This window comes from Salmo salar, chromosome ssa24, assembly GCF_905237065.1.
Source record: "Salmo salar chromosome ssa24, Ssal_v3.1, whole genome shotgun sequence".
Taxonomy (NCBI): Eukaryota; Metazoa; Chordata; class Actinopteri; order Salmoniformes; family Salmonidae; genus Salmo; species Salmo salar.
The window spans coordinates 6531337-6557849 of record NC_059465.1 but is presented as its reverse complement, the minus strand read 5'-3'; the positions used below and the strand labels follow the sequence as shown (position 1 = coordinate 6557849).

The 26513-nt window shown below is 47.4% G+C and overlaps 1 protein-coding gene across 3 annotated transcripts in view; it reads left to right on the top strand.

Annotated features, from left to right (window-relative positions):
• The window catches only part of LOC106585190 (F-box and leucine-rich repeat protein 17), a 316982-nt gene that overhangs the window by 118235 nt on the left and 172234 nt on the right, over positions 1-26513 (top strand). For all 3 annotated transcript variants that reach the window (XR_006761752.1, XM_014171122.2, XM_014171124.2), the window contains one exon: positions 11263-11393. Coding sequence is in view for 2 of the 3 variants with exons in the window: in XM_014171122.2 (XP_014026597.1) it covers positions 11263-11393 (131 nt within the window). In the remaining variant the exon portion in view is untranslated. The remainder of the gene's footprint in view (positions 1-11262; positions 11394-26513) is intronic.

Genomic DNA, 26513 nt, shown 5'->3' with positions numbered 1-26513 from the left:
CAAGCAAGGACTTTGGGATGGAGATGCGATATGGCAGTCGTGCCAACATATCTCATCAGCCACCTGGTGGAAGGGACTTTGTGGATCTGATGCTCTTTCCTCTGTTGCCTCCATCATCTTCCAAATCCCACCAACATCAGCCGCCTCAGAGTGCAACTGGGATTTGTTTGGGAACACACACCAAAGCACGCAACAGGCCGACCAATACAAGGGTTGAAAAATTGGTGGCCAGCCGGGCAAATTTGAGGCTTTTTGAGCCTGACAACGAGCCATCCTCAACAATGTTGGAAAGTGACAGTGAAGATGAGGCTTCAGAGTCTGATGTTCAAGAGGAGGTCCAGGGAGAAGACATGGAAGCCTGAGAGGAAGACAACCAAAGCTTTAGTTTCTAGACTATCGTTTTACAGATGTATGTTGAAAACGTTTTTGGGAGATGCGATGGATCATTGGGGATCATTAAATATTCCCTTCTGGTGTTCAGTGAAATCATCCCATGTGAAGAGTCAACTCATTTAATTAAAGTTCAATTCATAACTAAATCGTTTTTTTTATTTCTATTGGAAGGATTTAATCATTTGCAATTATGTCTACTTATAAGGTGAAAGGTTTCCGTTTCTGTCTCCAAATGATATGGTAAATATATCCAATGCAAAAAACATCTACATTTAAATGGTATTAATATTAATTTGCATATATTCCCATTAAATTCCCGACTTGGAATTTCGAGTTGGATGACCATTCAAAACTTATTTTCCCAGTCGTAGCTTGAACTCACTGAAGTCTGAGATTTCCCAGTTACGAGTTTCCAATTGTTTTGAACACGGCAGAAATCATGATGGATTGACAGCATGGCCAATCTATTCAACCTTTTCTGGCCCATCTTGTTGAATATTCATCCTTTTAAGCTTGGAAAAGAGACCCTTAAACCCAGACTTGGACCACATACCCACTCCCCTGAATAGCAAGCTAGTGATTGCTTTGCAACGCTTGCAGTTAGCCACTGATTCGTCCCAAACCACTCATTGTTAGATTTGCGATTTCCAACTTGTTGTATAATGTTTATGTCCAATGGCCAATGAGCACCGATACGTTTTATCTATAATTTCTCTTCATTATGACAAGATTGAAAAGGATTTGCCATTAGATTGTCGACTTGATTCATGATGATGACTGCTTGCTTGCTTGCTAAGATTTTGAAAGTGTGATGTTGACGTGATCAGTCCAATCAAAGCTACTATATATATATAACGTGATTTGACGTCATTTTATCTGTGGCCAATGACCTTGAGCTTTCTTGGATGGGCACTTCTAATGTAAGTCTATGGCAGCACCCAATGGACTTGAATTTTAAAGCTCTACCCGTAGATTTTGCGGTGACATAGTGTCCCCATGAGTGACAGAACACTGAGCCAATCACGGCGCAACTAGAGAACATTACCGGCCCCTACGCTCTGTATTTTCCACTGGCTGCCCAGCCACCACAGAAAGCACTGAGCTAGGCTGAAACACCTGCATTTTGGAGCTGCCTTACTCAAGAAAGCAAAAAAGAGACAACATTTGTAAATGGCTTTATCCATAATAAAGCTCTGCTCTGCCTTCTTAACAACACTTTCAACAAGGCAGGTCCTACAGGCCCTAGTTTTTTCGCACCTTGACTACTGTTCAGTTGTGTGGTCAAGTGCCACAAAAAGGGACTTAGGAAAATTGTAATTGGCTCAGAACAGGGCAGCGTGGCTGGACCTTGGATGTACACAGAGAGCTAATATTAGCATGGCAATTTCTCCTGGCTCAAAGTGGAGGAGAGATTGACTTTATCACTATTTATGAGAGGTATTGACATGTTGAATGCACCGAGCTGTCTGTTTGAACTACTGACGCACAGCTCGGACCCCCATGCATTGGGGCAGCAGGTAGCCTAGTGGTTAGAGCGTTGGACTAGTAACCCGAAAGGTTGCAAGATCGAATCCCCGAGCTGACAAGGTAAAAATCTGTCGCTCTGCCCCTGAACAAGGCAGGTAACCCACTGATCCTAGGCCATCATCGAAAATAAGAATTTCTTCTTAACTGATTTGCCTAGTTAAATATAGGTAAAATAAAAAGATTAAATAAAAATACCCCCAAGACATGCCACAAGAGGTCTCTTCAAAGTCCCCGAGTCCAGAACAGACTATGGGAGGCGCACAGTACTACACAGAGCCATGACTACATGGAACTCAATTCCACATTAAGTAACTGATGCATGCATTAAAGTTATATAAAAATAAACCTTATGGAACAGCGGGGACTGTGAAGCAACACAAACATAGGCACAGACACATGCATACACACACGATAACATGGATTTTGTACTGTAGATAATGTGGTAGTATTGGACTAGTGGGCTGAATGTGCCCTTTTTTTAAATGGTATCAACTGCCTTAATTTTTCTGGACCCCAGGAAGAGTAACTGCTGCTAATGGGGATCCATAATAAATACAAATACAATCTAATTTATTTTTTACAATTTTAAATGCCACTTATTTTTTTAAATTTTTTTTTACTAAACAGGTGGGGCTCGAAACAAGTGGGGCTACACAACAACATTTGAGCAGTAGCCTTAGCCGGCTACTCAGCTAGGCCGACAATTGTTTTGGAATACAAAATACAGCAATGCTGCATTCAACCGGATGGGTGATCCATGCAAATTGTAAACATGTTTTACGTCAACCTAGCTGCGTTTTTTGTCATTTGGAGTTAAATACTTTTTTTGATTAGGGTTGCAGTATATTATGCACATCTGAAAGCATAGCAGCAAAGGCTGGACCAATATTATTTTCCTCTTTTGTTTTAATATGTTAAAATGCTATATACAACATCCTATGTACATAAGTGGACTTTATAAAGGGCAATATTTTTTCTAATAAAACAATGGCTGGTTTTGGTCGAGGTTGAATGCATGTTTTTTTGTTGTTGTAAAAAACAAATATAATAGGATATGTCTGGTCCGCAAATTAGAATTTTTTTCAATATGGCCCATGCACTTATTTGAGTTTGAAACTCGTGTCCTAAAGAGCCACCTCGTACCCTACCATTGACAATGTACAGACCCAGGCTTCGGCCGAGCTGCAGCGGAGTTTTTGTTGATGGTGGTGTCATAATTATTTTCTATTCAAGTGATTAAATCAATTGTGGTCAATTATAAAGATGTCTCCCTGAGTGCTTTTTCAATCATGAAGAGTTTAAGGTCACCACATACCAGCACATTATCTTGGGTTTGAAAATTGCATATCTTTAAGTCAAGGTCAGAGAACATGTCATCTGAATAGTAAGTAGACTCCGAGGGCAGTACATATATAGCACGGAGAAATACATCTCTCTGTGAGGGATTTTTATTTTCAACTAAATGTGATCATTTCCCAATTTTAGGAATTTCTGATTTCTGATTTTCTCTCTACCCTGTCTAATATTTTATATTTGTTTTTGTGATTGTACAATGAGCTTTCTGTAATTACATGGACAGTGGGTAGCTACATCGGCTCTACACCATGTTTCTGGCAATAATATGTCTCTCTTCTTATTGATAACAATAACATCAGGGTCTCTACCACTGAAGTATATAAACCCTGTATTGCTGATGCTTTCTATTGGCCATTGGCTGCTTTGCGTGATGTATTGTTGTTTGTGCTGTTGTCTGTGTCCAATAATGTTTGTACCCTGTTTTGTGCTGCTGCCATGTTGTGTTGCTACCATATATAGGACAAAACATACATCACGACAAGAGACAATACAACACTACATAAAGAGAGACTTAAGACAACAACAACATAGCAAGGCCGCAACACATGACAACACAGTAAATAAGAATTTGTTCTTAACTGACGTGCCTTGTTAAAAAAAAAAAAAAATTGAGAGGCTTTGAAGCCGCTGGTCAGCCATATTAGCACTCCCCAGTAGGAGTAGTCCTCCATAGTAATGAGTGGAATTCTACAGTATTCAATTAAATGTTTCAAAGACAAAATTACATGTATTTAACATTTTTTTGTGTGTGGGGACAGTAACATTAGTGATTTCAAAGAATTATACTTTAAGGATTTAAAAAAATATATGTTTGTATGTTTAGATCACCTCATTTAGAAGTATGCAATAAGGTGTCTGTAATAGAACAAATGTAGCAAAAACGAATGTAGACATTTAATAAATGCATTTCTGTAGCTTCCAAAATATAATTTTTACAATAGTTAGGGAGTGCCAAGATGGAGGGACGGTGGATTCAACACAGTGCCCCCTATGAGTTATATAGTGTGTATATAAATCATTGGTCTCTACTCTTCAGGCCAAATGCAGAATCATTTTTTTAACCTTTATTTAACTAGGCAAGTCAGTTAAGAACAAATTCTTATTTACAATGACACACACACATGCTGAAGAATGAAGGCCCTGGATATTCCAGCAACTGATATCAAAAGAACTCATTCTAAACAAACAAAATTATTTTCAGTAAAAAGATTAACAAAACAGATCAAATAACTCTCTATCTCTCTCCCCTCCTCTGTCTCTCTCTCTCCCCTCCTCTGTCTCTCTAATCCTGTGTGTGCTGGTGTAGATAACAGCCTGTGGCCAGTGGTAGGGGGAGTGCAGTGAGAGGGCTGGTCCGATAGAGGGTCATTTACTCTCCAGCTCACTAATCTAAATGACCACATACATCACAACCCATCCACACACTCATCACACCACGCACGCACATCACATACGAACTTATACACCATCAGCTGAGCGAGAGAGAGAGAGAGAGAGACGAGTGCAAGAGCGAGAAAGATTTGGCTTCATGCCAGAGGGATAGCCCTGCAACAGCTCTCTGCTCTCCTGACTGAAACGGATAAGAAGAGCCAGGAAGGAAGAGAGAAATGGAGAACAAATTCATATCATTATTCAGTATTATGTCCTTGTTAGGCATTTGACCTAGAAAGCTGACTAGTGTGGCATGACCTGTGCGTTATTGTGTGTCTCTCTCATCTGATGTGCTGGTGTTTTGAATGTGGACCAGTGACAACTCTCACTCACACACCTCCACCCTGCCCCTTCACTCGTCCTCTCTCTCACCTTGGTAAACAAACAGAAGGTGTCCTGTCCTCTCACCATACAACACCTCTGGACAGAGAGCGTGCGAGATGGGAAACACTACACCTAGCATTGCTTTGCCCTTTGCCCACAACTCTTGAAGACAACTCTTGCTATAAGGACAACTGTTGCTCTGCCCATGTTGGTCATAGCTGTGTGCTCCTTGATTCTGTAGTTGCCAGATTCTCTTACTAACAAACCTGTTTAGTTACTCCTCTTAGAAAGTGTGGCATGGCCACAACATTCAGCCTAAGTTATACACAGTCTTTGTGATTATTACTAGCCATGCCAGCTCTGTCAGTCCTAACCACCTTTGATCGTGTAGCCTATAAGCTGGTTATGTGTCTATGGCAGGAGAAGACTGGGCCGGTCACACAGGCCTTGGAATAGAATCAGTGACCTCATAGTTCAGGGTCCAGTATTCTAACCATGACATTTCCTTTCCATGTGGTCTCGACTATGGTCCAACTTCCTGTCTGGCACCTGACGCTACACAGTTGGTCATGGCACCGTACACTGGCAACACACACACACGCACACACACCCTAATCTAAAGTTTCCGAAAACTCTCGCCCCGGTTTGTTTAAAGGTGAACCATTTTGTAATTTTTATTTCATTAAATGTGATGTTTTCTATTTGACCCCTGACCTGTGCTCTCATTTCCTGCTTTTGAGACGTGTCTAATTATGGAGGAGGTAGGTGGGAGCCAACCTCACCAGCTGGTCCACAAAGACATGGAAAAGAGATTTGAACTGAAACTTGCCACATGATACAGACTTACAGTAAAGGAATGGAGAGTTTTTTAAAAGATGTTAACATAATAATTGAGACTAACGGAACTGTGAATTAAAGGCTAGATACGCACAGTTCAGTTGTATTTATATATCAGTTATTCTGGTTAGAAATTTACCATATGATGAAATTCCAAGTCTCCCTGGGAGCCTATGACAGGCCATGCAGAGGTTCAGTCTGGGTAGTTGGATCCTTTTTATATCACGTTAAACCTCATTTTTTCCCCACATAATGTGATGCTCTGTAGCGTTTGCTGGTCTCCATGCTCTGTGGTAACTGTTTGGTTTGTTATAACTAGCTTCACAAGGAGTCTGCACAGACATATCTATTCCCCAAAATATTCTCACCAAAATTATTCAAAGTAAATAATATCTGCCATTTTTATTTTTTTATATATATATATATATATATATATATATATATATATATATATATATATATACATATATATATATACATATATATAATATACAAAAAAATTGAATGAACTGAGTAAAAAATAAAAAGAATAATATATAAACAGTACCAGTCAAAAGTTTGGACACACCAGGGTTTTTCTTTATTTTTTACTATTTCCTCATTGTAGAATAATAGGGAAGACATCAGTGGCGCAGCGGTCTAAGGCACTGCATCTCAGTGCTAGAGGGGTCACTACGGACCCTGCTTCGATTCCAGGCTGTATCACAACCGGCCGTGATTGGGAGTCCCATAGGGCGGCGCACAATTGGTCCAGTGTCGTCTGGGTTTGGCCGGGGTAGGCCGTCATTGTAAATAAGAATTTGTTCTTAACTGACTTGCCAAGTTAAAATAAGGTTAAATAAATAAAATGAAATGACACATGAAATCATGCAGAAATCAAAAGTGTTTAAACAAATCAAAATAGATTTTATATTTCAGATTCTTCAAATTAGCCACCCTTTGCCTTGATGACAGCTTTACTCTCTGCATTCTCTCAACCAGCTTCACGAGGTAGTCACCTGGAATGCATTTACATTAACAGGTGTGCCTTGTTAAAAGTTAATTTGTCGAAATAATTTCCTCCTTAATATGTTTGAGCCTATCAGTTGTGTAGTGACAAGGTAGAGTGGTATACAGAAGATAGCCCTATTTGGTAAAAGATCAAGTCCGTATTATGGCAAGAACAGCTCAAATAAGCAAAGCGAAACAACAGTCCATCATTACTTTAAGACATGAAGGTTGGTCAATCCGGAAAATGTCAAGAACTTTCAAAGTTTCTTCAAGTGCAGTCGCAAGAACCATCAAGCGCTATGTTGAAACTGGCTCTCATGAGGACCGCCACAGGGAAGGAAGACCCAGAGTTACTTCTGCTGCAGAGGATAAGTTCATTAGAGTTACCAGTCTCAGAAATTGCAGCCCAAATTAATGCTTCATAGAGTTCAAGTAACAGACACATCTCAACATCAACTGTTCAGAGGAGACTGCGTGAAACAACTAATAAATGACACCAATGAGAAGAAGAGACTTGTTTGGGCCAAGAAGCACAAGCAATGGACATTAGACCAGTGGAAATCTGTTGTTTGGTCTGATGAGTCCAAATTTGAGATTTTTGGTTCCAACTGCCGTGTCTTTGTGAGACGCAGAGTAGGTGAACGGATGATCACCGCATGTGTGGTTCCCACCATGAAGCATGGAGGAGGTGGTGTGGGTGTGCTTTGCTGGTGACACTTGGGGATTTATTTAGAATTCAAGACGCACTTAACAAGCATGGCTACCACAGCATTCTGCAGCGATACACCATCCAATCTGGTTTGCGCTTAGTGGGACTATCATTTGTTTTTCAACAGGACAATGACCCAACACACCTCCAGGCTACAGTGTGTAAGGGCTATTTGACCAAGAAGGAGAGTGATGGAGTGCTGCATCAGATGACCTGGCCTCCACAATCATCTGACCTCAACCCAATTGAGATAGTTTGGGATGAGTTGAAAAGCAGTCAACAAGTGCTCAGCATATGTGGGAACTCCTTCAAGACTGTTGGAAAAGCATTCCAGGTGAAGCTGGTTGAGAGAATGCGAAGAGTGTGGAAAGCTGTCATTACATTTACATTTTAGTCATTTAGCACACGCTCTTATCCAGAGCGACTTACAGTAAGTAGTGAATGCATACATTTCAAACATTTCATACATTTTTTTTCCCCCCCACATACTGGTCCCCCGTGGGAATCGAACTCACAACACTGGCGTTGCAAACACCATGCTCTACCAACTGAGCCACATCAAGGCAAAGGGTGGCTATTTGAAGAATCTCAAATATAAAATATTGGTTTAACAATGTTTTTGGTTACTACATGATTCCATATGTGTCATTTCATAGTTTTAATGTCTTCACTATTATTCTACAATGTAGAAAATAGTAAAAAATAAAGAAAAACATTTGAATGAATAGGTGTGTCCAAACTTTTGACTGGTACTGTATATATATATATTTTTTTTGTCACATACCTCAGATGGGTGCAGTGAAATGTGGTGTTTTGCAGGTTCAGCCATAATAGTACGGCACCTGGAGCAAATTGGGGTTAAGTGCCTTGCTTAAGGGCACAGCAACAGGTTTTTCACCTTCTCGGCTCGGGTATTCAAACCAGCCCCCTTTTGGTTACTGGCCTAACTACTAGGCTACCTACTACCATTTATTTATTCCCTCTCTTTTTTTCTACTGTAAATGTATTGATTAGTGAACGGACTTCCATGCTGTGTTAACCTCGAGCTCCGCTCATCATCTCACACACTGGAATAGAAAATGCCGAATTTTTCCATTATTAAAATCATAAACCCAAAAAGCGGATTCTTTTTTTTCTCCATGCAATAATTCACTGGACCTTTGAAGAAAATCTGGCGTGCGTACGTGCATGCATGTGCGCGTAGGCTGAGCCCAGAGCAGCTGTGTTTCACAGGTTTGAGTGTTTTTATTACCACTGTGAATAATCAGCCAACCCTTCCTGCCAACTCACAGGAGTGAAACTGCTACGGTAAAAAGCAGCGCCAATGAGGAAAAATATGCCAGAACACACTCTCTCTCTCTCTCTCTCTCTCTCTCTCTCTGTGATCAGTGTAATGAATTAGTATCAACTCTGATCTTATAACTGGAAGTGATTCATTATCCTGATGCATAAAGACCGAAAACTCTATTCATTATAATCTATCAACAGTGAGACAACAAATACCGTCTCTCCTTTCAACGTGATGGATTTCACTCATTTGACCTTTTTTTTCTTGACATAGATTTTCTTTCTTTATTTGAGGGATTTGGGGATATTTTTCGATCCGCATTCCAAAATGTAGAATTTTACCCCAATGTGGTTTTTGGAGTTTAACAAAGTTAGTCTCAGCCGTGACTGTGCTACGCTCCTCATTTATGCAGACCTATGCTAATTCACTCGCATACAACCCAGCTGCACATCGGCCAATCAGACCTGAGGGTTTGTTGCCCTGGTTTCTCATTGGATAATTCACATCAATGGCTGGGTTTCCACTGGCTGGCCAAGAAATTCTATTTGGGCAAAGATAAGCATATTTGAAGATTTGAAGACCGAATTCCACTTTTGAAGTTGTGCTTTAGTGTTGGCCCCAGATTAAATAGCCATACAAAATGATGTGTGTGTGTCTGTGAGAGCGTGCAGGTGAGCCTTTGACGTTTGACATCGCAAGAGAGAGGGTGTTAGACAGAGACCGTGAGTGAGAGGTTTGTCTTATATGCATTTCTGCGTTTTCTTTGTTTTGCCAACAACGCAGCCATATCTCACCCCCCCCACACACACACACACACACACACCAGCCACTCTATGAATAATTTAATCCTTCAATCCAGAGTCGATCACTGGGGAACGCTTTAGGATGTGTATTTATCAGGTGAGCCTTGATAATGTTTGTAAATTATTATTTTGTTTTGAGTTGAAGTTTTACACATGGAACGCTTCAAATTATTTGCTATTGGGACACCATATACATAATGAATTTTTTTAAATTATTATATATCTTTCGGGTATGCGTGTTTAACCTACTCGTTATGGTGGATCCCATGTCTGATCCTGAATCATATTGCCGGGTCTCTGTCTCCCTCTGTCTGTCTCCCTCTCCGTCCGTCTCCCTCTGTCTCCCTCCCTCTGTCTGTCTCCCTCTGTCTGTCTTGCCTCTCCCTCTGTCTCGCATCTGCCTTTGTCTCTGTCTTGCCTCTCCCTCTGTCTCTCTCTGCCTTTGTCTATGTCTCACCTCTCCCTCTGTCTCTCTCTGCCTTTGTCTATGTCTCACCTCTCCCTCTGTCTCTCTCTGCCTTTGTCTATGTCTCACCTCTCCCTCTGTCTCTCTCTGCCTTTGTCTCTGTCTCACCTCTCCCTCTGTCTCTCTCTCCCTTTGTCTCTGTCTCGCCTCTCCCTCTCTCTCCCTTTGTCTCTGTCTCGCCTCTCCCTCTCTCTCTCTCTCTCCCTTTCTCTGTCTCACCTCTCCCTCTGTCTTTGCCTCTGTCTCGCCTCTGTCTCTGCCTTTGTCTCGCCTCTCCCTCTGTCTCTGTCTCACCTCTGGTTCGCTCGCTCCGTAGAACATTTTTGTCCACCTCTGTAGCTGTCCATGTGACCCAACACTAAGCTCTATGCATACTAATTATGACTGCGACTACGGTTCCTCCCTGTACTGTTAACCCCGTGTGTGTAAAGCCAACTCTACGGTTAATGCATCATGGATTCACCAGGCCAGATGGTTGTGTCAGATGTTTTTCAGACTGCACGGTCTCTGACAAATAAAAACAAGACACACTTCTATTTCCGCGTGTGTCAAGTGAGAAGCAGATCCAGGGATTCTCCAGGCTGCCCTGCCCTTCTCTTTCCACCTCCAGTCTGTCTTGACGAGAAGCCCACAGAGCAGACGATGATACCTCTAATCGTAATACCTACTGGAAGCTTGTTTTGTGTATAGCCATGACTGTGACATTTTACACCCTGCTTCCCCGTTGTGCGTTTTTAGAAATGGTATATGTTTTAATAATACTTATTATCCGGCCTTCCTGGCGTGCGTGCGTGCGTAGGCTTATCCATCCTCCTTGCCGTGTGTGTATCAGAGAAAATAGACCTGTGTTGTTATTATTACTTGTTGAGTTGGTAATCCTCTCCTAACTTTCTTGTGCCGAAGGACTCTGTGCAAATCAAATGTTATTCGTCACGTAAGAGCAGACTTTACCGTGAAATGCTTACTCATTCACGAGTGTACTGGAGTACGAGGTAGTTGGGGTGATTGATTGAGGTCATATGTACAAGCAGGTTTGGTCAGGTGATTGATTGAAGTGCTATGTATATGTAGACAGGGGGGGTGAAAAGCAGAACACGTGTGTGTCTCTACTGACCTCTATCTCTGTCCTCTCTCCTAGCTGCGTAACCTGAGCAGTCTGGACCTGCGGCACATCTCTGAGCTCAACAACGAGACCGTGATGGAGGTGGTCCGGAAGTGTAGGAACCTCAGCTCCCTCAACCTCTGTCTCAACTGGAGCATCAACGACAGGTATACACACACACACACACCTACATTTCAAACTAATGTTTTATGAGTTTAGGGCTTAGGGCTTACATACTGTAGCTCCCTCACTTCTCATCTCAGATGTATGCATTCATATTTCTCTCTCTCTGTGTGTGTGTGTGTGTGTGTGTGTGTGTGTGTGTGTGTGTGTGTGTTCCTGGAATCATAGCCATTTTCCTGTAGTGAAGGCATCATATCGTCTATGCTCCTATATTATGAATGTGATGGTGTGTGAAATTGCTGTCGTGAGCTTTTCATCTCTTGGACTCTGGTTCTGTGTTGATGACAGTTTCTGTGTTGCACTGATGTGTTACTGTGTAGGGGGCTATTTGTCAATCGCTGGATATTGCTTCTTCTAACAGTACGCGCCCGCTGAACATGTTAGGGGGCGATGAAACACCGGAACCCATTCATTTTCAAAACAGAGAAGTCAAGTGGGCTGCGTGGGGGGGGGACCATCGGGGAGTGCGAGCGTTGGGCGAGGGAGCGTTAACAGGGCGGGACCAAAGAAACGGGGAAAGCTGAACTTTATGCAAATAGTCAGCGATATCACGGCGCAATTGAAAGATTTGAAGCTCAGCGTAGCTTCCAGCCCCTACTGGATTGGCTGTTAATACTTAGCGCTAGCCTGCTTGCTAGCGTCCACGTAAGGACCGTGTGTCACTTCTCTTGCGCTACAGGTATTGATATTCATTACGCTAGTTTCTATAGTCAGTCAAGTCTCAGGGGCTGGAGGAGAGTAGAGGAGGTGGAAAAAATGACTTCAATAATTGGAAACTCAACTCTGACATGGGATGGGATTTCTGTGTTATGACACATGTTTGATGCGTTGTGGGACTGAGTTAAGCCAGTTGGCTCTTTCCCAGTTCTAGACCAGACGGGCACACACACGTGCACACAGATTTTGTTCCATGGCATGTTTGACATTTTCTGTGATGGGACTAGGAACGTTGCTCACCCCCAGGGGTGGGTGGGAGAGAGAGCGAGGGGGAAGGAGAGAGAGAGCGAGGGGGAAGGAGAGAGAGAGAGCGAGGGGGAAGGAGAGAGAGAGAGAGAGCGAGGGGGGAAGGAGAGAGAGAGAGAGAGAGAGGGGGAAGGAGAGAGAGAGAGAGAGAGAGGGGGAAGAAGCGACAGAGAGGGGGAAGGAGCGACAGAGAGGGGGAAGGAGCGACAGAGAGGGGGAAGGAGAGAGAGAGGGGGAAGGAGAGAGAGAGGGGGAAGGAGAGAGAGAGGGGGAAGGAGAGAGAGAGGGGGAAGGAGAGAGAGCGAGCGAGGGGAAGGAGAGAGAGAGCGGGAGGAAGAGAGAGAGCGGCGAGGAAGGAGAGAGAGCGAGCGAGGGAAGGAGAGAGGGGGAAGGAGAGAGAGCGAGCGAGGGGAAGGAGAGAGAGAGCGAGGGGGAAGGAGAGAGAGCGAGCGAGGGGAAGGAGAGAGAGCGAGCGAGGGGAAGGAGAGAGAGCGAGCGAGGGGAAGGAGAGAGAGCGAGCGAGGGGGAAGGAGAGAGAGCGAGCGAGGGGAAGGAGAGAGAGCGAGCGAAGGAGGAGAGAGAGCGAGGGAGGAGGAGAGAGAGAGCGAGCGAGGGGAAGGAGAGAGAGAGAGCGAGGGGAAGGAGAGAGAGAGCGAGGGGGAAGGAGAGAGAGAGAGCGAGGGGAAGGAGAGAGAAGGGGGGAAGGAGAGAGAGAGAGAGAGGGGAAGGAGAGAGAGAGAGAGAGGGGAAGGAGAGAGAGAGGGAAGGAGAGAGAGAGGGAGAAAGAGAGGGGGAAGGAGAGAGAGAGGGGGAAGGAGAGAGGAGAGAGAGAGAGCGAGGGGAAGGAGAGAGAGCGGGAGAAAGAGGAGAGCGGGAGAAAGAGAGGCGAGAAAGAGAGAGCGAGCGAGGGGAAGGAGAGAGAGCGAGCGAGGGGAAGGAGAGAGAGCGAGCGAGGAAGGAGAGAGAGCGAGGAAGGAGAGAGAAGCGAGCGGGGAAGGAGAGAGAGCGAGCGAGGGAAGGAGAGAGAGCGAGCGAGAGGAAGGAGAGAGAGCGAGCGAGGGAAGGAGAGAGAGCGAGCGAGGAAGGAGAGAGAGCGAGCGAGGGGAAGGAGAGAGAGCGAGCGAGGGGAAGGAGGAGGAAGGAGCGACAGAGAGGGGGAAGGAGCGAGAGAGAGGGGGAAGGAGCGAGAGAGAGAGGGAAGGAGCGAGAGAGGGGGAAGGAGTGAGAGAGGGAGAAAGAGAGGGGGCGAGAAAGAGAGAGAGCGAGGGGAAGGAGAGAGCGGGAGAAAGAGAGAGAGCGAGGGGAAGGAGAGAGAGCGGGAGAAGGAGAGAGAGGCGAGCGAGGGGAAGGAGAGAGAGCGAGCGAGGGGAAGGAGAGAGAGCGAAAGCGAGGGGAATGGGAGAGAGAGCGAGCGAGGGGAAGGAGAGAGAGCGAGCGAGGGGAAGGAGAGAGAGCGAGCGAGGGGAAGGAGAGAGAGCGAGCGAGGGGAAGGAGAGAGAGAGCGTGCGAGGGGAAGGAGAGAGAGCGTGCGAGGGGGAAGGAGAGAGAGCGTGCGAGGGGGAAGGAGAGAGAGCGAGCGAGGGGAAGGAGAGAGAGCGAGCGAGGGGGAAGGAGAGAGAGCGAAGCGAGGGGGAAGGAGAGAGAGAGCGAGCGAGGGGGAAGGAGAGAGAGCGAACGAGGGGGAAGGAGAGAGAGCGAACGAGGGGGAAGGAGAGAGAGGGGGAAGGAGAGAGAGGGGGAAAGAGAGAGAGAGAGGGAAGGGGGGAGAGAGAGAGGGGGAGAGAGGGGGAAAGAGAGAGAGGGGGGGAAGAGAGAGAGGAAGGAGAGAGAGGGGAAGGAGAGAGAGAGAGAAGGGGAGAGAGAGAGAGAGGGGAAGGAGAGAGAGAGGGGGGAAAGAGAGAGAGGAAGGAGAGAGGGGGAAGGAGAGAGAGAGAGAGGAAGGAGAGAGGGGGAAGAGAGAGAGAGAGAGGGGGAAGGAGAGAGGGGGAAGGAGAGAGAGAAGGGGGAAGGAGAGAGAGAGAGGGGGAAGGAGAGAGGGGGGAAGGAGAGAGAGAGGGGGGAAGGAGAGAGAGAGAGGGGGAAGGAGAGAGAGGGGGAAGGAAAGAGAGAGGGGGAAGGAGAGAGCGAGGGGGAAGGAGAGAGAGAGAGGGGGAAGGAGAGAGGGGGGAAGGAGAGAGAGGGGGGAAGGAGAGAGAGAGGGGGGAAGGAGAGAGAGAAGGGGGGAAGGAGAGAGAGGGGGAAGGAAAGAGAGAGGGGGGAAGGAGAGAGCGAGGGGAAGGAGAGAGCGAGGGGTAGGAGAGAGAGGGGGAAGAGAGAGAGGAAGGAGAGATAGCGGGAAGGGGAGAGATAGCGGGAAGGGGAGAGATAGCGGGAAGGGGAGAGATAGCGGGAAGGGGAGAGATAGTGGGAAGGGGAGAGAGAGAGAGGGGGAAGGAGAGAGAGAGGGGGAAGGAGAGAGAGAGAGAGGGGGGAAGGAGAGAGAGAGAGAGGGGGGAAGGAGAGAGAGAGAGGGGGAAGGAGAGGGAGAGAAAGAGGGTGGAAGGAGAGGGAGAGAGCGAGGGGGAAGGAGAGGGAGAGAGCGAGGGGGAAGGAGAGGGAGAGAGCGAGGGGGAAGGAGAGGGAGAGAGAGAGAGCGAGGGAGAGAGAGAGAGCGAGAGAGAGAGAGAGAGAGAGAGAGAGAGAGAGAGAGAGAGAGAGCGAGGGGGAAGGAGAGAGAGAGAGCGAGGGGAAGGAGAGAGAGAGAGCGAGCGAGGGGAAGGAGAGAGAGAGCGAGAGGGGAAGGAGAGAGAGAGCGAGCGAGGGGGAAGGAGAGAGAGAGAGAGAGCGAGGGGGAAGGAGAGAGAGAGAGAGCGAGGGGGAAGGAGAGAGAGAGAGCGAGGGGGAAGGAGAGAGAGAGAGCGAGGGGGAAGGAGAGAGAGAGAGCGAGGGGGAAGGAGAGAGAGAGAGAGAGAGAGCGAGGGGGAAGGAGAGAGAGAGAGAGAGAGAGAGCGAGGGGGGAAGGAGAGAGAGAGAGAGCGAGAGAGAGCGAGGGGGAAGGAGAGCGAGAGAGAGCGAGGGGGAAGGAGAGAGAGGGGGAAGGAGAGAGAGAGAGAGAGCGAGGGGGAAGGAGAGAGAGAGAGAGAGAGAGAGCGAGGGGGGAAGGAGAGAGAGAGCGAGAGAGCGAGGGGGAAGGAGAGAGAGAGAGCGAGGGGGAAGGAGAGAGAGAGAGAGCGAGGGGGAAGGAGAGAGAGAGAGAGAGAGAGAGGGGAAGGAGAGAGAGAGAGAGCGAGGGGGAAGGAGAGAGAGAGAGAGAGCGAGGGGGAAGGAGAGAGAGAGAGCGAGGGGGAAGGAGAGAGAGAGAGAGAGAGAGCGAGGGGGAAGGAGAGAGAGAGAGAGCGAGCGAGGGGGATGGAGAGAGAGAGAGCGAGGGGGAAGGAGAGAGAGAGAGAGCGAGGGGGAAGGAGAGATAGCGGGAAGGGGAGAGAGAGGGGGAAGGAGAGAGAGAGGGGGAAGGAGAGAGGGGAGAGAGAGGGAAGGAGAGGGGGAAGGAGAGAGAGAGAGAGGGGGAAGGAGAGAGAGAGAGCGAGGGGAAGGAGAGATAGCGGGAAGGGGAGAGAGAGGGGGAAGGAGAGAGAGAGGGGGGAAGGAGAGAGGGGGAGAGAGAGGGAAGGAGAGGGGGAAGGAGAGAGAGAGGGGGAGAGAGGGGGGAAGGAGAGAGTGAGAGAGCGAGGGGAAGGAGAGAACGTGAGGGGGAGGAGAGAAAGGGGGGGAATAGAGAGAGGGGGGAAGGAGAGAGAGAGGGGGGAAGGAGATGGAGAGGGGGGAGGAGAGAGAGAGAGGAAGGAGAGATAGCGGGAAGGGGAGAGAGAGAGGGGGGAAGGAGAGAGAGAAAGAGAGAGAAGGAAGGAGAGAGAGAGTGGGGTAGGAGAGGGGGGTAGGGAGAGGGGGGTAGGAGAGAGAGAGAGCGAGGGAATGAGAGAGCGAGGGGTAGGAGAGAGAGAGAGAGAGGGAGAGAGAGGGGGAAGGAGAGAGAGAGGGAGCGAGGGAAGGAGAGAGAGAGGGGGGGGAGGAGAGAGAGGGGGAAGGAGAGAGAGGGGGAAGGAGGGGAGGGGGAGAGCGTGGGGGAAGGAGAGAGAGAGCGTGGGGGAAGGAGAGAGAGAAAGCGTGGGGGAAGGAGAGAGAGCAATGGGGAAGGAGAGAGAGCGAGGGGGAAGGAGAGAGAGCGAGGGGGAAGGAGAGAGAGCGAGGGGGAAGAAGAGAGAGAGAGTGAGGGGGAAGGAGAGAGAGAGAGAGCGAGGGGAAGGAGAGAGGGGGGAAGGAGAGAGAGAGAGGGAGAGAGAGGGGGAAGGAGAGAGAGAGGGAGAGAGGGAAGGAGAGAGAGGGGGGGAAGGAGAGAGAGGGGGGGAAGGAGAGAGAGCGATGGGGAAGGAGAGAGAGCGAGGGGGAAGAAGAGAGAGAGAGTGAGGGGGAAGGAGAGAGAGCGAGGGGGAAGAAGAGAGAGAGAGTGAGGGGGAAGGAGAGAGAGAGAGAGAGGGGGAAGGAGAGAGGGGGGGGGAAGGAGAGAGAGCGATGGGGAAGGAGAGAGAGTGAGGGGGAAGGAGAGAGAGTGAGGGGAAGGGGAGAGGGAGCGTGGGGGAAGGAAAGAGAGAGCGAGGGGGAAGGAGAGAGAGCGAGGGGAAGGGGAGGGGGCGAGGGGGAAGGGGAGAGAGAGGGGGGAAGGAGAGAGAGGGGGAAGGAGGAGAGAGAGAGGGGGAAGGAGGGAGGGAGAGAGAGAGAGGGGGAGGAGAGAGAGAGAGAGGGGGAAGGAGGGAGAGAGAGAGAGAGGGGGGAAGGAGGGAGGGGGAAGGAGAGAGAGAGAGGGGGGAAGGAGGGAGAGAGAGGGGGAAGGAGAGAGAGAGAGAGGGGGAAGGAGAGAGAGAGAGGGGGAAGGAGGGAGAGAGAGGGGGAAGGAGAGAGAGAGAGAGGGGGAAGGAGGGAGGGGAAGGAGAGAGAGAGAGGGGGAAGGAGGGAGAGAGAGGGGGGAAGGAGAGAGAGAGAGAGGGGGAAGGAGGGAGGGGGAAGGAGAGAGAGAGAGAGGGGGAAGGAGGGAGAGAGAGGGGGGAAGGAGAGAGAGAGGAAAGGAGAGACGGGGGGAAGGAGAGAGAGAGAGGAAAGGAGAGACGGGGGGAAGGAGAGAGTGACAGGAGGGAAGGAGAGAGTGGGGGTAGGAGAGACAGAGAGAGAGAGAAGGGGGGAGAGAAGGTTCTGGCAGGTTTTTCCTCATTGGCGCTTCCAATTCTCTGGAATGATTGACAGACTCAAATAACCCGCTGGCTGGATTCATGGATCACGTCCCAAAGGAGGGAAAAGGTGAAATATGATTTTCCTTTTGGGAGGAAGTGGGAGTTACTGTAGAGAGAGGGAGAGAGAGAGGGGAAAACCAATCCTTTAGAGGCATGACTTTGGTGGCTTGAGTAAACCATCTCTTGTTTTATTTATATTTCTTTTTTTAATATATTGATTTATATCTGTTTTATGTATTGATGTGTGGCCCTGGCAGCAGCCTACCTGCCTTGAGGTATAGCAGGCTGCTTTTGGAGTGTTAACACACTATTGAATTTACTATGCAGCCTAGATACAATGGCTGCAGCCTCCTCAGTTTCTCAGCTCCGTACCAGGTTATACATCTATGAATTTGCTGACGATGTGGTTGGACTTGGAGGGTTATGGTATTCTAGTATACTCCACCAATAAAAAGAAATAAAAAACATGACGTATGCCGGATTACTCTGAGGGGGCCGCGAGACGTTACCGTCCTTCACCCCTTACACACACACACACGCACACACCGGCCCTATGCCCTATAATGCCATTAGCTGGTGTTGGTGGAGCTGGGGGGCGAGGGGTGTGTACAGGATTATTGGGCCTACGGCTGGGGATGACAGAGAGAGTTAGGGGAGAGAAAATGAGTGACTCAAGGCAAGAGGGGAGAGTTTACCACCTTGATTTCCCCAGTTGCAAGGTGTATAAATCCTAGGCTGTATGACTGTATATCAGGCTGTATATCAGATGTACTGTATAACCTGCTGGGCTCTATCTGCTGCTGAGTGCCCAAGGGCCCAGAGAGCAAATCAAATTGATAATCTGGTTTACTGTTATGAAATGTCACATATCTCAGAGAGGTGAGAGAGAGAGAGATTGTGTTAGGGTGTCTGTTTGAGAATGAGATTACCTCTATGGGTGTGTTCCTCTCCTGGACAGGCCTCGTTTAGCATGTCAGAATGTAACGCTGCAGCGTAAGAGAGAGACTGGGGAGGGAGGGAGAGACTGGGGAGGGAGGGAGAGACTGGGGAGGGAGGGAGAGACTGTTGAGGGAGAGACTGTTGAGGGAGAGACTGTTGAGGGAGAGACTGGGGAGGACGAGACTGGGGAGAGAGGGAGAGACTGGGGAGGGAGGGAGAGACTGGGGAGGGAGGGAGAGACTGGGGAGGGAGGGAGAGACTGGGGAGGGAGGGAGAGACTGGGGAGGGAGGGAGAGACTGGGGAGGGAGGGAGAGACTGGGGAGGGAGGGAGAGACTGGGGAGGGAGAGACTGGGGAGGGAGAGACTGTTGAGGGAGAGACTGGGGAGGGAGAGACTGTTGAGGGAGAGACTGTTGAGGGAGAGACTGGGGAGGACGAGACTGGGGAGAGAGGGAGAGACTGGGGAGGGAGGGAGAGACTGGGGAGGGAGGGAGAGACTGGGGAGGGAGGGAGAGACTGGGGAGGGAGGGAGAGACTGGGGAGGGAGGGAGAGACTGGGGAGGGAGGGAGAGACTGGGGAGGGAGGGAGAGACTGTTGAGGGAGAGACTGTTGAGGGAGAGAGAGACTGTTGAGAGAGAGACTGGGGAGGGAGAGACTGTTGAGGGAGAGACTGTTGAGGGAGAGACTGGGGAGGACGAGACTGGGGAGAGAGGGAGAGACTGGGGAGGGAGGGAGAGACTGGGGAGGGAGGGAGAGACTGGGGAGGGAGGGAGAGACTGGGGAGGGAGGGAGAGACTGGGGAGGGAGGGAGAGACTGGGGAGGGAGAGACTGTGGAGGGAGAGACTATATGCTTACATACTTACTCACGTAGCCGACGTAAGCTAGTCATTTAAGCGTGTTAACCCTCGCAAGGTTGCCGGCCCAGACGACATCCCGAGCCGCGTCGTCAGAACATGCGCGGACCAGCTGGCTGGAGTGTTTACGGACATATTGTCCTCACTTGCTTCAAGACGTCCGCCATTGTTCCCGTACTCAAGAAAGCGAAGGTAACTGAACTAAATGACTCTCGCCCCGTAGCACCCGCTTCTGTCATCATGAAGTGCTTTGAGAGGCTACAGTAGTTAAGGACCTTATCTCCTCCACCGACGCCATAGACCCACTACAAATCACATAACGCCCAAACAGATCTACGGACGACGCAATTGCCGTTGCACTGCACACCGCCCCATCACACCTGGACAAGAGAAATACATAATGTAAGATCAGCTTTCCACACTATAGTACCTACGTTATACGCCACTGTGTGTGGACAGTATATGCATTGAAAAGGTGTGTACGTCAGTAGTTATATAGGATGAGCCATGGCTAGAATACCAGTCTATACATATGAAGCGGGTAAAACAGAATGTGAACATTATTAAAGTGACCAGTGTTCAATGACTATGTGGTGTACAAAACATTAGGAACACCAGCTCTTTCCATGACATAGACTTACCAGTTGAAAGCTATAAACCCTTGTTAATATCACTTGTTAAATCCACTTTAATCAGTGTAGATGAAGGGGAGGAGACAGGAGATAAGGATTTTTAAGCCTTGAGACACTTGAGACATGGATAGTGTGTGTGTGTGTGTGTGTGTGTGTGTGTGTGTGTGTGTGTGTGTGTGTGTGTGTGTGTGTGTGCGTGTGTGCGTGCGTGCGTGCGTGCGTGCCATTCAGAGGGTGAATGGGCAAGACAAAAGATGTAAGTGCCTTTGAACAGGGTATGGTAGTAGGTTCCAGGCCTCACCAGTTTGTGTCAAGAACTGCAACGCTGCTGGGTTTTTCACGCTCAAGTTTCCCGTGTGTATCAAGAATGGTCCATCACCCAAAGGACATCCAGCCAACTTGACCCAACTGTGGGAAGCATTGGAGTCGACATGGGCCAGCATCCCTGTGGAACGCTTTCAACACCTTGTAGAGTCCATGCCCCGACGAATTGAGGCTGTTGTCAATATTAGGAAGGTGTTCCTAATGTTTTGTATACTGTGTGTGTGTGTGTATGTATGTATGTATGTATGATATATATATATATATATATATATATATATATATATATATATATATATATATAGTGAGTTTACACAACCCTAGACACTGTCGTGCGTGAAAAGCCCAGTGGGTCGGTTGTTTCTGACATACTGGATCCGGCGTGCCTGGCACCGATGATCATACCATGCTCGCTTAGGTCACTCGTTTAGCCCAGTCTAATGCTTTATATAGCAAGCCACGGCCAGGTTACTCACTGTCTGTAGTAGCAATTCATTTTCGTGAACGGGGTGGTGGACCTAATAACCTTCCCAACGAGTGTGCACACTCACACACATATATATATATTACCTTTATGTGTGTATTGCTAGGTATTACTACAGGGTTGGAGCTGGAAACACAAGCATTTCACTGTACCTGCGATAACATCTGAAAATCTGTGTACACGACCAATAAACGTTGATTTGATTTGATGCGAGCCTACGGCTGGGGATGACAGACAGAGAGAGAGAGAGAGTTAGGGGGGAGAAAATGAGAGACGCAAGGCAAGAGGGGAGAGTTTACCACCTTGATTTCCCCAGTTGCAAGGTGTATAAATCCTAGGCTGTATGACTGTATATCAGGCTGTATATCAGATGTACTGTATAACCTGCTGGGCTCTATCTGCTGCTGAGTGCCCAAGGGCCCAGAGAGCAAATCAAATTGATAATCTGGTTTACTGTTATGAAATGTCACATATCTCAGAGAGGTGAGAGAGAGAGAGATTGTGTTAGGGTGTCTGTTTGAGAATGAGATTACCTCTATGGGTGTGTTCCTCTCCTGGACAGGCCTCGTTTAGCATGTCAGAATGTAACGCTGCAGCGTAAGAGAGAGGGAGACGGAGGGAGAGGGAGACAGACACCCGGCAATATGATTCAGGATCAGACATGGGATCCGCCATAACGAGTAGGTTTCCCCTAAACACGCGAGCCGCACACATGCATGTACACAGTACACAGTACACTAACAATCAGTCATCTAGCAGAAACAGTTTCCACCCGTGCCTCCCCTCTTCCACATCCCATCTCTTTACCATTTACCTTCCTGCTGCTAGATTACCACTGTGTTATTTGGGGGGCTTGACCTAGACGAGGTGTTTGTTTGTGGAGGTAAACAGGTGTAAAATTACCTCTTATTCCCTGGTGTAATTTCCACCTGATGGGGACATCAGATAGATAGAACCCATGAGGGGTGTGTGTGTGTGTGTGTGTGTGTGTGTGTGTGTGTGTGTGTGTGTGTGTGTGTGTGTGTGTGTGTGTGTGTGTGTGTGTGTGTGTGTGTGTGCGTGTGTGTGTGTGTGTGTGTGTGTGTGTGTGTGTGTGTGTGTGTTCGTGCGTGTGTGTTCGTGCGTGATGAAATGAGGTGTCATCAAAAATACAGGACCCAAGAGGAGGTAAAATACCCTGGCAGTTTATCCCCCCTAACGTCTTCTCTCCGCCTCTCAAAGCATTGTGCCTTAACACTCGACCAATGCCTGTCTGACTGGGACAATAGGAGGTCCTTATTTGCTATTCTTAATTTCCTGAAAATTGTAGAACATTTCATGTGATGACCCGAAGCAGGTAAACACTGGCGGCCATGTTGTTCTCACCATGCCAGTAATGTTACACAGAGAGGGAGAGAGATACGAGTCAAATAGAAGATGAAGAAACAAAGGGATAGCAGTCAAAGTAGAGACGGTGTGTTTAACATATTAAAAACATTAGCTCAGTCCAAACCGTCTCCTCCTCTCGAGAATAGTAAAGAGTGGTCAGTAAAACTACAATACTACTCACTATAGACACTTGGTACATCAGTATGTCTTAGCGTTAACCCTGCCTGTGTTCGTTTTAAGGTTGAATTAGTCGTAGGTACAGGATACAGATGGTATACACCATCCAATGAAATGCTTACCTGCAGTTTTCTTTCTCGGCAATACAACAACGATACGAAATCGTAAAAGGTAAGAACACGAACATAAAATAAATAGCTCAGTAGAACAGAATAAACATTGAATTATAATACATGAAGGTACAGTTTGTAGTCCAATATTTACACGTGTTTTGAGGAAGTGGGATTGGGGGCAAGTGTTTAAATTGTGCTGTATTTAGCAGTAATAATAAGACTGGTAGCAGCAGTTGTGATGTGTGTTTAGCATGAATATACAGGTAACTACCAAAATAAAGGAAACGTCAGCATAAAGTGTCTTAACAGGGCGTTGGGCCACTGCGAGCCATAACAGCTCTAATGCACCTTGGCATAGATTCTACAAGTATCTAGAACTCTGTTGGAGGGATGTGACACCATTCTTTCACGCTAAATTCCATAATGTTGTTTTGTTGACGGTGACGTAAAACGTTGTCTCAAGTCGCCGCTACCGTATCTCCCGTGAGTTTCAATTTGGTTGAGATCTGAGGACTGAGAAGGCCATGGCATATGGTTTACATCAAGCCATTCAGTGACCACTCGTGCCCTGTGGATGGGGGCATAGCCATGGTAGGCAAAATAATGTCCAAAATAATGACCTGCCCAGCATTTTTATACATGACCCTAAGCATGATGGGACGTTAATTGCTTAATTAATTGTGCTAGTGTGTACACTTATTACTATGGAATTATTAACAGGGCACCAGTCCAGTTATTGGACAAAATAGAAGAAGCCCTGACTTATGAGTTATTTTAGTAATACCTCTACAAGACTACAATTACAATAATAGTAATACATTGATTCATCTGAAGGTGGGAATTGTTCGTTAGCCATTGTGATCAATGTCGGTCAGATAATTCGGATGATCTGACATGCTCAAAGTGCTGTTAAATAGTAAGTCTATTTGAACGTGATATCCTAATCAACGTATTTCTACTCTATTTTCAAACCTATACTTCATCAAATAACAATGTTAGATTGTGTCCAACAATTGTGTTGACATTTTGCAGACTTTTGAGAACTGTAGCACGTTTGTCACACTTTTAGTGGATACAAAGGTGTCAGTTTCAGAGCATTTCTACGCCTCGTTGGAGCAAACTCATGATGTCAAATTGTTCTAGCAATGTAGCTCTAAGATTCTCCTCACACAGGGTGTCATAATGTAAGATGGTGTGTACACTTACTAAATGGGCACCAGTTATTGGACAAAATATTCTTCTAAGCCCTGACTTATGAGTTATTTTACTAATGCCTCTACAAGACCGCAATTACAATAATAGTAATACATTGATTCATAAGGTATGAAATCTTTGAACATCAATTGGAGTTCTTTACCAGAATAACAAGACAAACCCAATTGATTATACCACATTTTATAACACTCATCAGTTGCAGAGGCGGTCCTTTAATTGTCTTCTCTTTCTTTCCTTGAAGAAGGTTAGCTTAAGCGTATCGTTCAGGCTACGCTAGCTCTTTTAAGTCTTCCGTCTTCTTCTGAGCCTGTTTAGTGCAGGGGCACTTCCGTCCCTATCTCTCTACTGGATTACAGGTACTATTCCCTAAAATGTACTTTTCCCCTAATTCATCAGTTACCAGTTCTGTCCGTTTAAAGGAAAAGGTCCTGGGCCTGTGGTCGACCTCCTGGAGATGGAGGTTCTTGGTATCACCCCCAGCTGTCGGGACCCATTTTTACGACCCATTGTCTTGGAAGTAGATCAGGTGTTTTGGGGAGAGAACCTAAAGTTGGTTAAGGTCAATTCAACATAAGGTTCAGCATTGTTCAACATATGACATTCAAACGACACATCGCTACATGTGGAAGCATTTGCTTTCAATATCATTTCTATCCCCCATAAGTGTTTCTGGCAGTTACCTGTATATGTGTGCGTGAGTGAGTGTGCTAAGGTGCAGAGACACAGTGCAGGTGATCAGTCAGGTGCAAGTGTTCAGCAGTCTTATGGCTTGTAGTTAGAAATTGTCTCTGAGCCTGTGGGTATCCGTAAGGGAGGGAGTAGCTTGTGTCTGGGGGTCCTCGATGATGCTTCGGGCCTTCCTCAGGCACTGTTTTGCGTAGTTTTCCTGAACGGGTGGGAGCACTGTTCCAGTGATGTACTAGGCTGTCTTCACCACCCGCTGGAGGGCCTTGCGGTCGAGCAATTCCTATACCAGGCCGTGATGCAACAAGTCAGGATGCTCTCGATGTTGTTTGCGGTAGTATTTGGAGTGGGCCCGGGTTGGCATGCCCATTTTCTTCAGCCGCCTTAGGAAATAGAGACGCTGTTGCGCCCTCTTGACAAGGGTGGGGGGTGTTGTTGGTCCACGTCAAGTCCTCGGTGATGTGGACGGTCAGGAACTGCTGACTCGCTACTGCAGTCCCGTTGATGTGGATCGGGGCGTGTTCCCTCCTCTGCTTCCTGAAGTCAACAATCATCTCCTTTGTTGAAATTAATCGAAAGGTTGTTGTCCTGGCACCACAATGCTAGTTGACTTGACCAACAACAGCCTGTAGAGAGGAGTTATCAGCCTACAACCGTGGTGTCGTCAGCAAACTTGCTGATGGAGTCGATGTGGTGCAAATTCACGCAGCCGTGCCTGAATGGGGAGTACAGCAGAGGGCTAAGGACATACTCCTGTTGGCCCCCTGTGTTAAGAGTCAGTGTGGAGGTGTTGTTGGATTGGGTATTTGCCTTTGTAGTCCGTGATAGTCTGTAGTCCGTGCCAAATGCGTTTCCGAGTCCGAGTTGTCGAACATCAATTCAAGTTTGAATCTGTATTGTCTTTTTGCGTCCCTAATGGATTTGCGGCGCTGGTACCTGCTTGCCTTGTACACGCCACGCTCCACCTAGTCATCAGGGTTCATTCTGCCGACATTGAATGCAGTACGGGCTCTCAGCATGACACAGATTTCTCGCTTCACCCAGGGTATTTGGTTGGGGAATGTCCTGGACACATTTCCTAATGAAGCCTCTTACTGGCCATGTATATTTCTCAATGTTGTTGGATGAGTCCTGGGTGGATGATGAATCTTTGAACATATTCCAATCAGTAATCTCGAAACAGTCCTGCTGTGTTGAGTCTGCCTCCTCTGTCCAGTCGTGGGCCTCACTATTCTCTGTTAAACGGTACAGTTATGAAACGGTGTGTCTGTCTGTGTCAGGACGGCTAAACTATTCAGTTATTTCATTCTGCCTGAAGTGCCTGCACAGTTAATGTATTTATGTTGGCCTTTTGAGTTTTCCTGGAGTTGATTTGGGTCCCCGTGTGTGGAGTTGTGTCTGTGTGTGTTTTTGAGAGAGAGAATGCGTGGTTGGATGTGTGCGAGAGCAAGCGCAAAACTGGTCAGCTCGCCTCTTTTGAAAGCCGACACGTGGATTTACTTAGTCATTTTCTGGGGGGGTTTGTTCGTTTGGCGTATAGTTGTGTTTACCACGTCCCAAAGACTCCCTCTCTCCCTTTCAATCTTTCACTCTCACACCCTTCCCGACAGCTTCATTTAAACAACGAAATCAATATTGGCTCACCCTCCTCTCTTTCGCTCCCTTTTTCCTCCCTCCTTTCTCCTGGCCAACATTCTCAGCATATCTCCATCACTTATGAGAATCACAAATCACCCTCCAAATTGCCTGTTATACATTTTTGTCGCCTCTCATATAAATCAAACAAGATGAGGAATGGCTTGGGGGCCCCTCTGACTTTTCCTCTACTTTTTCACACGTTTTTAATAAAATAGTGAATATCTGAGAGTCGTTCTCCCAGAAAAGCATTACTCTGAGGGTGCGTAGGCATGTGTCGGCCTGTTGTGTCTGTAGGAATGGATAATTATGGGACGATAAGGGCAGTTGACTGCCAATATGCAAAGTCTTGGGAATGTTGTGAACGGAAGTAAAATACAGCTGGTTCCGGGTGGCTCGGTTGGTTGAGCATGGCGCTAGCAACGCCTTGTATCGTGGGTTCGATTCCTGCTGGGG